Source organism: Babesia bigemina (assembly GCF_000981445.1).
Source record: "Babesia bigemina genome assembly Bbig001, chromosome : I".
NCBI lineage: Eukaryota > Apicomplexa > Aconoidasida > Piroplasmida > Babesiidae > Babesia > Babesia bigemina.
The window spans coordinates 1,549,200-1,566,949 of record NC_027216.1 but is presented as its reverse complement, the minus strand read 5'-3'; the positions used below and the strand labels follow the sequence as shown (position 1 = coordinate 1,566,949).

General features: G+C 53.1%; 5 protein-coding genes across 5 annotated transcripts; 1 reads left to right on the top strand and 4 right to left on the bottom strand.

Moving 5' to 3' along the window:
* Positions 1-109: 109 nt before the first annotated feature.
* BBBOND_0107160 (U box domain containing protein, putative) lies at positions 110-3,493 on the top strand (the record flags this gene model as incomplete). The annotated part of the gene is made up of 1 exon (XM_012911139.1): positions 110-3,493. One exon carries the CDS (start codon positions 110-112, stop codon positions 3,491-3,493), a length of 3,384 nt encoding a protein of 1,127 aa, XP_012766593.1.
* A 3,582-nt stretch (positions 3,494-7,075) lies between these two features.
* BBBOND_0107150 (DNA directed RNA polymerase, putative) lies at positions 7,076-13,210 on the bottom strand (the record flags this gene model as incomplete). Its single annotated transcript, XM_012911138.1, has 1 exon — positions 7,076-13,210. One exon carries the CDS (start codon positions 13,208-13,210, stop codon positions 7,076-7,078), a length of 6,135 nt encoding a protein of 2,044 aa, XP_012766592.1.
* A 619-nt stretch (positions 13,211-13,829) lies between these two features.
* BBBOND_0107140 (ADP-ribosylation factor GTPase-activating factor, putative) lies at positions 13,830-15,086 on the bottom strand (the record flags this gene model as incomplete). Its single annotated transcript, XM_012911137.1, has 3 exons — positions 13,830-14,066; positions 14,110-14,902; positions 14,938-15,086. 3 exons carry the CDS (start codon positions 15,084-15,086, stop codon positions 13,830-13,832), a joined length of 1,179 nt encoding a protein of 392 aa, XP_012766591.1.
* Positions 15,087-15,346: 260 nt separating this feature from the next.
* BBBOND_0107130 (dephospho-CoA kinase, putative) lies at positions 15,347-16,322 on the bottom strand (the record flags this gene model as incomplete). The annotated part of the gene is made up of 5 exons (XM_012911136.1): positions 15,347-15,606; positions 15,642-15,864; positions 15,902-15,960; positions 15,999-16,122; positions 16,158-16,322. The coding sequence occupies 5 exons, from the start codon at positions 16,320-16,322 to the stop codon at positions 15,347-15,349; spliced, it is 831 nt and encodes a 276-aa protein (XP_012766590.1).
* Positions 16,323-16,498: 176 nt separating this feature from the next.
* Positions 16,499-17,726, bottom strand: BBBOND_0107120 (zinc finger protein, putative; the record flags this gene model as incomplete). Its single annotated transcript, XM_012911135.1, has 4 exons — positions 16,499-17,353; positions 17,441-17,506; positions 17,544-17,599; positions 17,636-17,726. The coding sequence occupies 4 exons, from the start codon at positions 17,724-17,726 to the stop codon at positions 16,499-16,501; spliced, it is 1,068 nt and encodes a 355-aa protein (XP_012766589.1).
* Positions 17,727-17,750: the final 24 nt, after the last annotated feature.

Genomic DNA, 17,750 nt, shown 5'->3' with positions numbered 1-17,750 from the left:
AATCAGGTTCCTGCCAGCGTAACGTCACGCAGTCCACACACTAACAACCGCGCCAGGGACGCGGATTACAACCCTTTCCCTAATTACAACCAACCTGCAATCGATCAAAATGGGCTCTCCGCGGGTCGTAGATCACGTGACGAAACACGTCTTTAGGATTGCCCTGAAAAAATCCGAGCGTACGCCGGCAGCACAAAAAGATGCCGGTCAGGGGAACGAACGGCTATACGTAGGACAATTCTACACCCGTATAACGGGCGTGGCTTCCACGGAGGACGTCACGCTGGATGCTGAATCCATTGACGATGTCGCAAGGTCGGCTGTCTTTGCCTGCATATTGCATAAGAAAAACCCGCTCACGATGCTGTGTGATGCCTTCGTGAGGTGTACGCAAGTTAAAGGCCAGGTAGAAGCCAACAAGGACCCCTTCGGACTACCGGAACTTAGCGGTGATGGCAAGCTGTTGCCAGGAGTGCAAGCTCAACTCAGGGAGCTGCTGGCCACAATTAACCGTGTCATCATAACGAACTCGGCGCTGTTGATGGTGTGTCCGATGTTCTTCAACTTGGAAGACTTCGTTGCCAAGCAGGATCTGAAAAAAGAGCCACTAGATGTGGCCGATCAGACAACCAGGTGCAAAATGATCAATGAGGTTATGGTGGAGGCGAAAAATGCCACGTACATGCAACAAATGCTGGACGAGATGTGGCAAAATGACGAAACTGCAGCTCTCGGGGAAATGTATTCCTTTTTCTCGAAGATGAGGAGCGATGCAGTCGGCAGGCCCATTGGCGAGAAACCAGTCACCGAGCTAAGTGCGCTCACCAACATATGCGGCAGCAAATTAGGCGCTTCTCTCGTCGTAATGTGGTTGCTGAAGGAAGATACTGCAGGTATCACATGGAGGTCTTCAGGGATCCAGAGGGAGATCGCCACTCTGTTGGGGCGCATCCTCTCTGCCTCCCCTATGAATGAGGAAGCGCTTGAAACGGCTAAAATGACGTCTCCAAATGCTCCTACATGTAAAAACGCAAAGAACATCAGAGAACTCAACTTCCGCGGAAAAAGGGACATGGCCTCGATCAGAACGTCATTCGCCCACCTCAGGGAGGATCATGAAACATACATCCACATGGTTTCTAATCTTTTAAAAGCGATTCTAAGAACTGATTTCAAGACTAGAACTGATTTCATGGCTATCATTGGACAGTTGGTGGCGTATAACGCGACAAAGAGACACCTCTCCCGAATAACGCATGTCGAGCAACCTCCCATCACCCTTGATGACACATTCAAGAGGAGGAGGATTGTAATGGCAGACTCGACATTTGGTGCCTCTCTGAATGTGATGTGGCTCTTATTGGTGCTGGCCGAAGGAATCACGGAGCAAAAGGTCGACAGCATAGACCCCAACTTCTGCCAAATTGGGTTCTACGCAAAGAAAAAGACAACAATATCGGGGAGTTCGGAAAATAACATTGATGAATCGAGGATTCGCGAAATGAGTGAAATGCGCGCAACGCTCGATACCATGATCGGGTTCCTCTCGTCCAGCAGCGCTGGCATGGGTGACGAAACGCAACTCATGGAAGCGCTGGAAAAGCAGCATTTCGACATAACGGAGTCGTATAATGCTAAGTTTATCACGCAGATCTTTTGGGCAACTTTGCATGGACTCGGAATGTTGTATCAGCCCTGTCTTCAGGAGTTCCTCAAGATATTAATTTTCACCATGGAGGTGGCGCAAAACTCTGCCGACCCCATGAACGATGAATCCCTTCAGGATGTGGTGTCACACTTATATATGTGGAGATGCGTAATGCAGCACGGCAAGTTCCTGGAGGCCTTGTGGCACTACATCAACATCAGCCTCCAGTTCTTCATAAAGTGCGCATTGTCAGAGATGTGGGAAAAGGCATCGACGACCCCTTCAAACTTGAAGGGGACCTCGCTATGTGTGCAAATGGTCTACAGCTTTGCCTCCGGTAAACTCGGGTCTCCTAACGAAGTGCCGGCGAAATTCATTGTGCTGCCGGTTGACTTCATCGACATTATTCTGGACGTTATTAAGCACATCTCCATCGTGAGACTCTACGCTTCGCACGTCAAACCGCAAGATACGGATTTGCTGGAATTTATGGATTTCGAATTAGTCATGGCGGCCTGCATTTTCATCATGAAGGCTGATCAGTCATACATCAAAAACCTCACCCTCAAGTGCGACACGGTTTCGTCCATTATACTCAACCTCTGCAAGTCTATGGGGGTTGAAAAGTTCGGCAATTCACCCGGGGCTAAACAGCACCTGGTGGACGCCCTAACAAACATTTTTATAGCATCGCAAAGGTCGGACTACAACTCTAGGATATCATGCAGGCTCAACGTTATCCATACGCTTACCAAACTTTTCGGCATCGAAGTGTACAAGAAAAGCTTCGTCGCGCACATCATTGCCAATAAGGAAAATTTCGTGCAGTTCATGCACCTGCTGCTCAGCGACACCACGTTCATTTTCGAGGAGGTGGTCACGTTCCTCTCAGAGATAAGACGCCGTGAACTTGCTGGAATCACGGATGAACCTCAGGAGCGTACCGAGCAAAACGAACCGTCCACAAGCAGTGGGCAATCTGCTCAACCGCGGCAGGAGCAGAGGGAACCTCAGCAGCCCCAACGCGAACAAGACGACGACCAATCACTCGATCCGTCGTTGCAGGACGGCGCCATTGACCCTAATCAGCTGAAGAATATGCCATTTAATGAACTCCAGGACCGCACCAGCAATTTTGTGGAATACGGATCTCAGATCACCACCCTGCTCTACATACTATGCAGGGAGTTCCCCACCGAAATTACGGGCACATCGGTCCTACTGCCGCAGGTTGCTTCATGCCTTGGCTGCTGCCTGGATAACCTTGCAGGAAAAGGCTGCATTAACCTCAAAGTGAAAAACATGATGCAGTACAACTTCCAGCCCAAGAATTGGCTCACCAGCGTGGTTAAGTGCTATGTTGCACTCTACGGCGGCGAGAACCCACAGAATTCCGAACCGTTCATGAAGGCTGTTGTGTCAGAGGGGCGCTACTTCAAGCCCTCCAACTTCGAACGGGCGTTCAAAATCATCACGAGAGAAATGCTGCTGGTATCGAAAGACAGGCACGCGTTCTTCAACATGTCGCAGAAACTTTGCCAGTACGCTAAGGCAAACAACACTCTCTACGAGAATGCGATGAATGCGGAAATGCCCGACGAATTCCTGGACCCTATCATGATGGACATCATGGAGGACCCGGTGCTGCTGCCGACCAGCGGCATTGTGATGGATCGGAAGAACATCGAAAGGCACCTCATGTCCGAGGCCACCGATCCATTCAGCAGACAACCGCTCACCAAGGCGCAGCTTGTGCCCCAGGAAGAGCTGAAACAAAGAATCGATGCCTTCTTGGCGTCGGTGTCCAGATCAACTGACATTACAGAGGACATATACGAGTCTTAACCTTTTGTAAACAAACCCCAACGAATTAAAGATGTACTAAACTGACGTCCGCATTACAGTAGTGTACACAAATCCTACGTACAGTCTGGTGATTGCAAAAATCGGTGTTGCTACATTGTACCTACTACTGGTCTGCGACAGCTGCGCATGTAGGGCAGTTTACGAGTATCATAACAACAAATAGCTACTACATTAATATTGAAGTGTGACGTAGCTACGACAACGCTATGCGTAATGGATGGGATTATAGGCTAAATGAGACATGAGTTGCCTTGAATCCCTGACAATCTAGTTATTCTTACACTTCCTAAAGCAGCTCCGGAAAGCCCTTGAAATACCGTAAACTTCAAGGATAATGAGGACTGTGAAGATGGCCGTAAGGCAATAGATAGTGAGACATGACGAACAGTTTAAACTTGTAGCTTTACATTTGCCGCATCCACCTTTCCTACATTTTGGACAACACCTGGAACAGCAGATACAATTTTTACCGTCACAAGAGTCTCGGTCCTTGCAACACTCACACTTTTCCTCTTCCGTCATTTCCGCCATCAATTAAATCCGAAACGCTGAATGGCGATGAACAAAGCATGGGCAATGCATAAGTCGTATCCTTAATATGTGTTGCCTTTGGTACCAGCAAATTTAATGACTACATTTGATTTAAGGACATTCTTTACTTTAAAATATAACAGCTTAAAATTTCATGATAATGCGTGTTAACTGTGCTTCTTTTTGCGATTGAGAATGTTTCGACATTGCGCTTGCACAACACATTTTGAAAATGCTATTACATTTGAAAAATGCTTATAGTTAGGGTATAAGAGTTCTACCTTAGATGGACAACTCCACTCTTTCATATGTGCGACGCGGGTATGATGTTGTAGTATGCTTCATGTAATGAGCGGTTGTTGCAGCTGCACTGCTCAAAGCTGTGTACATTACAATCGTTTTGCGGCTACACATATGCGTAATCATGACGTCCCGATATCCAAAATGCCTTACCAACAGTGCTCATGTTAAAATATTACGCTGAGACGTATCATTTGCAAGCGATGGCAATGCTTCCGTTTCACATATTTATTAAGATATCGTTAAAAACCATCTAGTATTTCTAAACTGTTCACCTTCAGCAGGTTGATCGCATATATTCATGTATTTGTTACTAAAAATCAATCTGTTCTTCATTCAACTGCCCATCTATAAAAATCAACGCCAGTGATACGAGGAATTGCAGTCGAATATGCAACAAATAATTCAACAAACAAGCTTCGTTTGGTTTAATAAATGTTTAAAGTAGTGGTCGTTGGGAATACCGTAATCAAATGGTTTTAGCGGTCCTAAAGTATCATCTCTACCATTGTTCCCACTAACATACATCATCTATTCAGTCGGCGGAGTAACGCATCTGATTCAATATTAAGGGGGTGTCCTCTGTATGTTTTAGACCGTTATTGTGAATCAATGCCCTTTTCATGTCGCTGGCAGCGGATGAGCAATTATAGGGGCTTAAAAGCAAACTGTTATACCCTAAAATTATTGTTAACGATTAGGGTTACTCGATTATACCCAAATGTATCATTGCTATCGTGCGTTATCGCCTATGTAGCTGTGATGTCGCAATAATATGCAACATACTAGCTGTAGTGAGCAAGCATCTTGGCGGTAACGCAGGCATAGTTGCGTTATTCACCAAACTGAGGGTCAGTTAAGCAGTGCGAGTTAGATTTGCTGGCTAGACCAATGTTCCAGCTGATACATGCCTGTGAATGTCCGACATCATAACTTCGATTAAGACTTATTTTAAGCATTGCTACCGCTACGATACTGGTGAAACACGGATTGGTAGGTGACAGAGACGTATAACGATGCTGAAGAGGGCCTACGTATATACATTCTCAATACGTCTGAATGTAAAAGGGCGATTCTTTTGCAGCTGCGTATTAACTAGCTGCTACCTTCGACCGCCGCATCGCAACTAAGGGAATTTTAGATGGGGCGACTGAGACCAATGTTCCAAATGCCTCCCAAACCTAAAAAACGGTTGTTTGGTCAGTGTCATCATACATCTTCTGGTTTCATAGTTCATCTGGTCTCTGTTGATTGCAGCAGCTCCACGTAGTTGGTGATGTGATGCAAAGGAACTAAAGGCCAATCCGAAAATGTCGCAACGCGCTAGTTACTAATGTAGATTACGAAATTATATCAGCATGCAGTTGTAGATAACAAGTACTCAATTGCTTGAAGAGAAATTTTTGTAACCGGAAATGAATGTCAACATTCGGCGTGACATTTAATCCCCAGCTCATAGAGACCACCAAAGCATCCTTCGCCGTGTTATCCATGATAATTCGCAACTACTTCACGTATTTATGGTTTACCAAATGCTGTATATAAGATAGTTATAATGCGTACTTCTTTAATTAAGAATTTCCGGTCAAATCCATCTCGCGTGGAGCAGACAATGTAACGCAAAGGAAGCTTCGCTTTTAAGATTTAACAAAACAAAAATGGCACTATATGTAGTGTGAGTTGAACGACATTTGTATATTAGCTGGAGTAGACTGTGTGGTTGATCCATGCTCAACCCGTTTACCATGCAGCCCTTGACGCATTACCATTATATTTTCGGTAACGACAGCAATTCCCACGCACCGAACATATAAGAGTGCTTTAAATATCATAATTGTTACATTTCTAGTACCCAACTAGATTGTCAAGTCTTGAGCAGGGTATATTGTCAAGTGAGGGGAGGAAAGATGTCATCGAAGTGTAACTGTGAGCCGTCAGGGAAAGGTAAATGCGAAGGCGCACAGTGTACTTGCTGTCACTGGTGTTGTCAGAAATGTAAGAGCCTGAATTGCGAGACGTGTAAAACTCACTCCACTGAAAGAAAAAAACATAAATGCACGGATACAAGTTGTGATCGGTGTGAGACCACGAAATGTAATTGTGAGTTTTGTTTGAATTACAAGAATCCACAAGCTGCGCTAATATTTTGGTGCATCATCGGAGCTCTAATCTTCGCGATATTACTCGCCTTCGCTTTTATCCTCTACAAGACAAAGTCAAGGGCTTACATGCTACCCAAAGTGGTATACGAGTGGACCGGGTACACTACGACTTACTCCGGACTTGGAAGCAAAAACCTCCAGTAACTTACACGTCCCGGGAGGTGTCCTAGTGTTCGTGTCTTATCGTTGTGCTTGTAGCATCAAGCGAGTGTAATGATTGACTTGGTTTGCATTCACGGTGTAACACAACGGTTTGTGCCAGTGCATAATAGAGGTGTAATTACGATGGCTGCCTTAGTAAGAGCAACGTAATTACAGCTGCACACACGAACATAAACCGAATGACTGCAAAAAACTAATGTTGATCGTTACAAAGTTCATAACGAATGTCATGCGTCAAATTAGCCTTGAGTTTGATTCACGTCACTTGTATGCGGATGATGCACAGTTTGATGTGATGCAGTGCTGCATCATGATTAGTTACCCATGTTGTCATACGATGTATTCGTGGAGCCAGGAGGATGCTTGCGCCTCATATACAGGAGCACCATGAATCTGTCCATTCATATCACTCTAGGACGAACGAGTTTACCCCCAAACGGCGAGAAGCGGACATTTGGTAGTCGTACGCGCTGGACAGTGAGTGCGATACAGAATCGGCACGCGACCGCAGGTCGATCCTCGGGAGCACCTTGCATAACCCGCCGCCAAGCATAATCGGACGTCCGGCAATAATAGATCCCGCAGGAGTTCCGAGGTTGTCGTACCCTCCGCGCTCGCAGGCGTCCATGATGAACTTCATGGTCGACTCGAATGACATCTGCAGAAGCGGCGAACAGTGACGCGCCATGCCGTAACGGTTGAAGGTGCGGATGTCGCCCTTGTTAGTCATGAAGTCGGCAATCAGCGACAGGTGGCGGTAGTCCACATTGATACCGTACACTGAGAACACCTTCTGGAGCTCGGACACGATACAGGCGCGGGCAGCCTCCACCCCGTAGTAGCGCAACACAGTACCGATGTCGTTGACCTGGATGCGGTTGAAGTCAACCAGGTTGTCTTTTAATAAGAATAAGCGCTGTAGATTGTTGCCGTCGCAGTGCAAGTTGTAGACCTCACGGCCGTTCTGGGTGTTGCATACCACACGGGCCTGCCTCACCCCCGGCGTGTTCCTCAGAATCTGCGCAGATATTTCCTGCTGCAGCAGGGGCAGCAAATTCAGGTGGTACGGACACTTGCTGAACGGCCACCCGAACTTCAGCACCATCCTACCAGTGTCTTGGCAGTAGCGCAGCGATTTGGCGAACTGGAACACCTTGGCATTCAGGGAGGTGATGCTCTGCTTGCCCACCTTGATATCGCTCTCGAAACCGCGGTATGATTCCCCACCTGCCGACGCATCGCTACGCAGTTCCGCCGGCTTCGAGCTGGCGAAACCTTTAGAGCGTGCGTTGCTCTTCGACGCCTTTGGGGTGTCCACTTCCGAATCGCGTGACGCGGTAGTGTTGCTGCTCACTTCAGCATCTCCAACATCGGCAAGCAACGTTTGCGATTCATCGTCGTCGTCTGAACTGACGGATTCCTCGTCGGCATTCGGGCCATCTTCGGCTTCATCCTGAGATTCGGGATCGGAGTCTTCGTGGTCGCTGGTCTTCTCCTGATCTGAGTCGTCCTCGGCGGTATCCGCTGCTGCGGTTGCCACATCCTCGTTAGCGTCGTCATCCTGTGACTCCCCAACTCCGTCTTTGTCGTCATCGTCACCACGTTTCTTGCTGGAACCAACAATTTCTACCCCCTCTCCAGCGTACATAGCCATGCGCGCAGATGAGCCACCGAGACCAGCGCTGCTTGACCCTCCTGTGTTCAGAGCCATCTTTCTTATGCGTTCCGACAGCTTGTCCTTCTTGTGCGCCTGCTCCTGGAGCACCAGCCTCCGCCAGCAGTCATGCAAGTAATCCGTGTTTTCCGTTATCTCGTACGGCACATTGCTGTCCATCGTAACGATCATTAGACCCGTTACCTTTTTAAGGAACCCGTTCAATAGGCAATGCGCTGTAATACGTAAAATGTCGAATGCGCGGATCGATTCCACGGCGCGCTGGAAGGTTGCCAGGTTTTCAAACTGGACGCTGGCCTCGTATTCGTAGAACTTCGTGCCGTTGGCGTCCACGTACACCCCTTCTTCAACAGCCACCGAATGGATGACGTCGGTCAGTGGCACTGTTCGCAGCGAGTTTATGGCCAGCTGCGCATTTTGGGCCATTTCCTCGTCGGTGTCGCCCAACAGAGGAGCTGAGAAATACGGAGTGGAGGCGTTACCCGTGGTTTGCAGAATCTCAACCAGACGAGGTATACCCAAAGTAACGTTGGTGGCGCCGTGACCGGCAAGATGGAAGGTGTTCAGCGTCATCTGGGTGGCGGGCTCACCAATAGACTGCCCTGCCACACAGCCCACCGCTTCGCCGGGCTCGCAATGGGAGCGCTTGTAGTGCTGGTATAGAGTAGCGTGGGTTTCCGGAGCCGTGTATTTGCTGTCCATGAAGCTTTTAATGAGTTTTTCAAACTTCAACGGCGGTTCATCATGCTGGTCGACCTTGATCAATGGAGCATTGTTGATAATGTCGTCCGGCCGGTCTATGTACGCAGACTTCTGCACGTCGATGCCGTCCTCACCGTAGGCGAATTGGATGATGGTGCCGTCCGCGCTGCGCACAGTCGAATCGTAGCAGCAGATGACATCCTCCATCGATTTCAGAATGCACCTCTGCAAGTAACCGGACTTGGCGGTCTTGACACAGGTGTCGACCAAACCTTCACGCCCAGACATGCAGTGGAAGAAATACTCCTGCGGTCGCAGGCCGGTCAAGAACCTGTCCGTGATGAAACCACCGGCGCGGGAACCGAGGTCGCCGAATGCAAACGACGGAAGCGTCCTCACCGAGGGCATAACGGGCACACGCCTGCCCTCCAGTGTCTGCTGCGCCAGCAGACTGCAAATCATGCTGAAGTTGACTTTGCTACCCTTGGCACCAGTGGACACCATGCCGGCGAAACCGTTGCGTGGGAACTTGAGAAGGGTACGATCAACAACAGAGCTTGCCTCGTTGGATGCGCCGGTGATGTTACCCTGGAAAAAGCGGTCGAACATGCGGTAGAAGTCGTGCTCGTTGCCCTTGAACTGCTCGTTGATCAGCCTGTACATTGACGAGCAGGTCTCGTTAAAGTCGGCAAGCCTGTACTGCCTGTCGTCGGACGCCCTGGAGATGCCACTGTCTCCATCGTACGGCTTGTGCCAGGATGGGAAATGTTTAATCACCTTATCGTCATTGGGCGGCACAGGCTTACCTTTGCCTTCAGCGATGCCAGGTAGCTTCCCAAGGATGAACCCACGTAAGTCTTGCAAGCTGCACAGCGCTTCAATGGTGTTGGACAGGATGCCCGCGAGCTTGTGCTGGTGCTCCGCTTTAATTTTCTGATTCGTCAAATAATCCATAACGGTCATTAGAACAGCAGATATGTCATCGGGTGATTCGTGCGGCATGCTTTGCAATTTAGACTGCAGCAACGGGAATTCCTGGAGCTCGGCCGTCATTTGCTTGAAGATTGACAGCGCCTCTGATACGGAGGAATCATCCTTCGATTCGCTTTTGGTCTTGGAATCCTCCCCGTTGCCGGTTTTGTTCGATATGGCTGAGATGAACAATTCTTGCAGGTGGATGCCGCAATGCTTGATGCGGCGCAGGATACGGGAACGGTGATTCTCCGCATCCCTCGTCAATATGAAGTCCATGGGGCTGCACGTGGCGCCGTACATCTGCAGGAACGACGTAAACAGATACGAGAACGCGTTCAAAAGGCACCCGGAAGCACGCGGGCCAAGTAGTTCGTAAACCAGATGCGTCAATCCATAGGGTGTAGCACCGAACTGGGACTTATCCAAAACACCTTGTAAAAGCTCGGATTGGCGGATTATGATAGTGCTTTCCTCCCTGTTGCCGTCGAATACCCCGCCCCAGGCATCACCCGGCGTTTTGGACTTCGATACCAAATTGATGCCTCTGTACTTCTGCAAAAAGTTCAAGTCCGTGCGGTGCAGACCCCTGGCGATACCGTCAACCAGAGTCTTCAGCAGGCTGGTGATGACCTGCTTACCAGTCCACAAACGTTGCGGGAACATGATCGCCGGCTCCTCGATGTGGATTTCGGCGTTGCTGTTGGCACAGCGGCGCGCGTACGGGTCGCTCAACACCTTCAGACGACGGGTCACCTGGTGGAGGTGGACGTCGATCTTCAGGCCATCACGAGCGTGTTTGCGCCCTTCCTCGGGTTTGATGTATATCGTTCGATGCCACTTGAAAAAGGCTTGCACGGCCACATACACCAAGTTGAAGTACTGGTCGCGGGTGAGGAACGTGTCCCTGCATGTCAGGTAAGCTCCACCCAGACAGTGGTCCTGTATGAGGCCCCTGATTGGCTGGCCGTCCTTTGGGACGGTGAACTGGCAGTCGGCGTTGGCAATCAACTGTGCCTCCGATTGCGCAAGCGGGTCCTGTGGAAGGTGCAAGTTCATTTCGTCACCGTCAAAATCCGCATTGTAGGTGTTGCAGTTGACGTAGTTCAGCCGGAAAATCTTTTCGTTCGTCAGCACCTTCACGAAGTGCGCCATGATTCCAGGCTTGTGGAGCGTGGGCTGGCGGTTCATCAACACCACATCGCCGTCCAGCACGTGCCGATAGACCACACGTGGCAGCCTGCCGTCGGAGTTGTCGGTCAACAGCAGCTTGGCCTTGGCCTTGCGCTCGTTGAACGACAACGCGCCTAGGTTATACAGCTTCCCGTGTTCGTCGCGGTAGAAGTTGGCTCCTGGGTAGACCTTAGGGCCGTTCACCAACAGCCTTCGAAGTAGATGGACGTTGTACGAAGTGACGTTTTCCGGAATCGTCAACTCCGTGGCGAACAACAGCGGAATGCCCATCTGGTTAGAGTCCAAAAAGCAGTCGGGGGCAATAACTGTACGCGCTGCGTAGTTGACACGCTTTCCCAACATGTTCTGCCGGACTGCACCCTCCTTGTGCTCCAGGCTCTGCTTGATCCCAGGCCGCTGTGCCACCTTGGCGTTCATGGTATTGCTGACCTTGCTGCTGTCAGCGTACGCGGAGACCTTTCGCTGCAACGCGTGTATGCTGCCGAGCACGGCACTGTTGAAGTCCGAGCCGCAGTCCGCCACGAATTCGCGGAAGCTCTGCAGCTGGCGACTGTCCAGGTTTCCCAACAAGCCCACCACGAAGTCCGCATCGGTCATGAAACGAGTCAGGTTGGCGTCGTTCTCGATTTTGAGAAGCAGACACAGCACCTGCTTGGCCACTAAGATGTCGAGCAGCGCCTGCGAACGTGCATGTAGCGCAAGCTGTCGGTCAGCCGTCACCAGCACAGGCCTGAACCTGTTCGCGGACACACCCATGCAAAACATCATGAACATCCGCCAACCGAGCTTGCGTGACTGCGGGAACACATGCCCCAGCACCACGTGGTTTTGCTTAAAGAGCTCCCTCATATAAGGCACAATGTGGAATGCCTGCAGCTGCAACTGGCGCACGGAACGGCCGGTCGCGCTCAGGCGGTTCATCACGGGCAGGTCGACACCTTGCCTCCCGGCCGTCACGGAATCCTGCGAAGCCGTGGCGGCATCACTCGCGTCATTCTCGAAGTCGAAGTTGTAGCTGGTCAGGTGGTCCATGATCGGAGGGCCTTCAATATCCTGTGGCCAGGAGACGTCGATGCAGCTCATGTCAGTAGAGGGCCTGATGTAGAACATGTCGCGCCTCTCGCAATGCGGGCACTGCACAACGCTGCCTGCCTCGGCCACGAAACGGTTGCGCAGATCGTTCCAGATGGTGACGTCGAAGTGGCGCGATTTGCCACCGTTGCCGGTGTTGGGAAGGGCGACGATGGACTTGGCCTTCTTCGACGGCGCCTTATGATCGAGGCTTGACCCGAATTCACTGATATCAACGGCTTCGTCAGCATCTTCCTGCGAAACTTCGGTGGCTTTGCGTTTAGCGTCCACGTCGGGTGCCGACGTGTCCCGGATCAAGGACTCGCACCTCTTGTGGGCGCGTAGCTTGTTCATGATTCCACGGATGTATTTTTGCTTTAGGTTCGTTTCACCTGCAGCGCCTTCAGACGCTGTGTTGCCGTCGGCGGATTCCGCCAGCTGGTTGTCCGCGGTGTTGCCCGAACGCTTCATCCGGGTAAGGTCCACCTTGCTCTTGCTGCTGTCTGGGCAGAGGTCGTCGAACAAAAGCATGTCCGATATCAGCCCCGCTTGCATCAGGTCGAACATCTTGATGAACTTCACCACCCGGTGCTGCGTCATCTTCAGCCGGCGGCAGTAGAGGCACATGGCCTTGAGCAGCTTCGACAGCCTCGGCAGCAGCAGCGGATGGTACATCGGGATGGGGAAGTTGATGTGGCCCATATGGCCGTCGCAAGCCGACATCTCGTTACACGTCGAGCAGATGTGGCAGATGTCGCTTGGCCCGAGGGACGAGTCGTGGATGCACGAGCTCTCGGCACATTCGGTACCATGCCGAACGGCGTTGTTAATCTCCGACACAGAAAGCTGCCGGATGGTGTCCGCCGACAGAAGCTCGAACGATAGGCCGGTGACCTCGGTAGACACGGTGGTATCGTACCGCAACATCGTGGATACCGCAACTGTAATACGTGCCTGCCAGGGCCTGTGGATTGTTCGCGGCTGAAAACCTCCTTCCCGCCGCGGTTACCAGCGGCACACCTGGTACCGCAAATACGTCAGAGCCGTTGACGCAAAGCAATGACCCCCGCGATTGTTGCGTGTAGGTCGTTGCTGCCTGGATTGAACGCTGCGCGGAGAATCCAGCCGCAAGTCATTATCGCGGTCGAACTCGACGGCCAATCTACACTACATTTATAGAAGACGTCTATAATTTATGCGATTATGTATGTGTAGGACGTTACGGCGGATTGAGGCACCAGGAGGGCCGCCAGCCACCCACAACAACGGCAGCGGTTTCACGAGAGCAGCGCAACAGAGTAAAGCAACCGAAATATTCAAATAAATATATGCCTATGTCTTGGTGCGTTACAGAGGCGAGAGCGTCGGCAGCGGCCGGCAACCCGGTTTTACAATCAAAACGCATTGACGTGCCAACGACACATGCAATGCAGCAGACAACTGCCCACCCTGCTTGCCCGATTTAGCACGCCTTCGCGTGCACTAAGGCTCCTGATTCAAAAACAAGCGACCGCCGTAAAACGGCGGTCGTATCCCGTCCACCGACTCACTGTGGCTGCTGGTACTGCTCGATGATGGGATTCACATCATCGGCATCGGGGTCCTTCGGCTCGGTCCACAGGTTGGCGCCGCCCATCACGCCGATGGGTCCTTGCTGCGTGCGTGGCTGCGGTTTGTAAGACACGGAGGAAGATTCTGTGCCTCCGTACCTGGCCGCGGGATCAGACGAGTTCTGCATTTCTGCAACCTTCTTCTGGATCCAACTCTGCGCGGTGGAGGCAGCCTGAACGCACTATAAACAAACCCAGTGTGGTAGCACAACTTACCGTTGAAAGGTGATGGGCGACCTTCGACGCCTCATGCTTAGCCCTCAGGTGGCTCGTCTCCCAGAACTCGGGATCCTGCACGCTCGTGGCGATCTTCTTCCCCTGGGTCTCCAGCCACGACTTGCTGGTCTCGAAGGCGCCCTTCGCCTGGTCGATCACGCCGCGGTTCCTCATCTCGGTGACGGCGGTCCCCGCAGTGGAGATGGCCGTGTCCACGAACGAACCGAACATCGACCCCAGTGACCCCAAGAAGTCGCTCTTCTGCGAACGCTTCTTCTGAGCTCCTGGCGGCACCGAATGTCTACCGGGCATTTGCGAGGGCTGGTAGCCGGGGGTCTCGTTCATTGAGGGCGAGGTCTGCAGGTTGATCTGCGGCACGGTCGGATGAAGGGGGACGCTGGCGCCATCTTCCTCGGCGGTGACGTCGGACGCGTCAATGTTCACCTGCGTGAACGGAGTGGCCAAGCTGCTCGACGGCGACAGCGGCGCGGAGATGACGGCGTGCGGAGTCGCGCTCAGCGACCCCGGCGTCTGCTCCTCCAGGCGGCACGCCACCTCGGCCTCTATCATCGGTGGCAGGGGTGCACCGTCCACCAACGCACGCAGCCGCTTGCGGTAGTACGCGGCGCCCTCGGTCTTGTAGCGCAGCGACAGCGGCAGGTCCATGATCTTCATCTCGTCGAAGAAGCTGCGCAGCTTCTGGTTGCCGCCGTGCTTCATGTACAACATCTGCCTCGCGGACCAGGTGTCCATGTTGACGCTCTTCACGAAGCTCACGCTGAGGCCGAATCCCCTGCGGCGGTGTGTTAGCGCGGAAAGCACCCTCACCTGTGTACACCGGAGCAGCTGAGGCAGATGAAGCTGCCGTGCGACAGGGAGACCCAGGACGGGCCGCTAGCGCCGCAGTCGAAGCATACGCCATTTCCCTCCATCGCCAGGAGCTCCTGGAGCTGTTGCATGCTATTCTGACCATCCATCTTAGCCCAGGTGTAAGTACAGTACGACCTATGGCAAACCGATAGCGACGTAACGGAGCGATTTCGAATTATTAGTACACAGTAAATTGCGCCTGAAATCCGTGTGTAATAAAGACGGGGCGCGCCAAACTCCAGAATCACTAAACACCGCCCTCCACGCGCGCCATCGGCACCGGGGTCTTGCACATCATGGCGGTGCAGGCACGGGGGTGGCTGCAGTTAAAATACAAACTACACGGCTACGTCCTGAGTTTAGATCACTACAGGCTCGAGATGAGAGACTCCACTTGCTCCACGAACTCCTCCTGGCTCTGGCTGTTGTCGAGGATGATATCTCCCCAGGCGCAGAGCACGTCGTCCGACACCTGCGCCTTGATGATGTTCTGCAGCGTCGCCCGCGGCACCGTGCCGTCCCGGGACATCAGGCGCTCCAGGCGGCTCTCCACGGGCGAGACCACCACCACGACGGGGCTGCTGACGAACACCAACGGCGTGTTGTACAGTAGCGGCACGTCCAGAACTGCGACCGATAGCATCGCACAATAGCGCACTTACCGACACGCGACCTCCACAGCAGCACCCGGTACTTGAAAATGTTCCAAATCACGCGCAAGCCGATGTACTTGTGCAGGCACTTGTTTAGCTCCAGCCGCCTCGCCTCGTTGTTGAACACGATCTCGCGCAGCTGGGCTCGGTCTATCTCGCCGTTGTCGAGCACGATGCCCGCGCCGAACTTGCGGATGATGCTGGCGTAGGCGGGCGAACCCGGCAGCAGCAGCTGTAGTCGGTGCTTTAAAACCCCGGAGCGAACCTACCTCGCGATTTATCGCGTCACAGTCGACCACCGTGTACCCGTTGTCCGCCAGAACCCTCGCTGCAGCGACTTGTGTGAGCGGGAAACATGCGACTCACCCAGCGTACTCTTCCCGCTGCCGATGCCACCCGTGACGGCAGGCACGCACATGCGACGTGAACATATGATGAGGGGCAGGCTGAGTAGGATCACAATAATGCGGCCGTTGATGTACAGGAAAGTCTGAGCCAGTTAGACGACGAACGGCGGGAACACACCTCAAGCGATATCAGCAGCGCCACGACCGCAGCGGTCCACAGCTTGCCGCCCCTTCGGCGTTGTAGCTTCGACTGCAGCAGCGCGAGCGGCGCAAACAGCATTAGACAGAGCACATCGCCGGGGTGGCTAGTGATGAGCGACAAAACCGTGCGCTCCGCCACCATTGGCGAAACTCGCAGGCCACGAATAACTCACCAGCCGCTCACAATCGCAGCGGCGTTATTGCCGAGATGCGGCGGGTGTGCACGCGCTCGGCGACGCCAGGCGCTACCGGCGCGGAAGGGCGGGTTCAGACGCGCAGCACGCGACGGCCGGCAACATGAAGCTACACACCAACAATTTACTCACACTCGCTGTTCATCGAAGCCAGCAGCTTTATCACGGCCTGCGCGGGGTTGAGGATTCCGTCCTGCGAAACGCCACACTTGGCGCACTTCATGTTGCGCGAGTAAGACCGGATGGCACACGACTCGCAGAAGTAGTGACCGCAGGTTGTGACGATCGGGTTCATCTCCGGCCGCCACGCCTTGCGGCAGGCGAGGCACGAAAACGGTATATTCAGGTTGCGAGCGCGGGCCTTGAGAGCGCGCGCATACTTCGACTTCTCCGCCGGGGCGGAGTCAGAGTCGGAGTCGTCGTCGGAGCTCGACGAGTCGCAACTGGATCCAGACTCGGCGTCTGACGCCGCGTGCCCAGCGTCTGAGCCTGACGAGGCCGCTTCGGGGTCGGCCAGGTTTTTTTGCACCTTGCGTTGCCACCGAGCGAGCTTCTCCTGCAGCTTCTGGCGCTTCGCCGACTGCGCCTGCTCCCACTCGTTCTCCAGCTGCCAGCCGGACTTGTAGTCGCTCCGGTCGTGCAGGAACTTGCACGAATCGCCGAACCCACAGTACCCGGTCTCCTTGTAGTCCTTGCAGACGTCGGGCTGGTAGTCGATGCGCAGCGTCGTCCTCACGTTGGTTGACGAGGCGCGCACGGGGCCGTACAGCCCGGTGTACTTAGACGCGGCGATGCTGCCCTCGCGGATGTTCATCACCGGGCGGTAGGCGCCGCGGCCGCGGTAGACGCCGTCCTCCAGCTCCTCGTTCAGCAGCTTGCGGCCGATCTCGGCGTTGCGCTCTAAGATGCTGCGGTGGTCGCGGCTGGCCTCGGTGTCGATTTCGTACGTCGACGTCGCGCGCTGGTCGCTCTTTACCTCCTGCAGGCCATGTTAATACCAACGAGGCGACGGATGGCGTGCCGCAACTACGCCATGCCGGAGTCACGGCACCGGGTAGCCACTCACCTCGGAACGGTCTGGTTCATAAGTTCCCACATCGGCACGTACTGTCGCAGCAGCGTCTTTGGTGCTCTGCGAAAACATGAGTTAGACATGGATGGCAACGGACTCCAACGCAGATCTTGCGGCCAGTGCGACGCTCCGCCAACCTCACTGCCGTCGTAGCTGCGAACTATAGCTGAGTCTATAGTAACAACCAACCTCCGTCGTGCGATGCTCCGGACGCTGCGGCCTCAGGCTGCGGCACGGGTGTGCGATTGCGCAACGCGGCCAGGTTGCGCTTCTGGAACATCCTTACCGGATAGGAGAGTTAGTG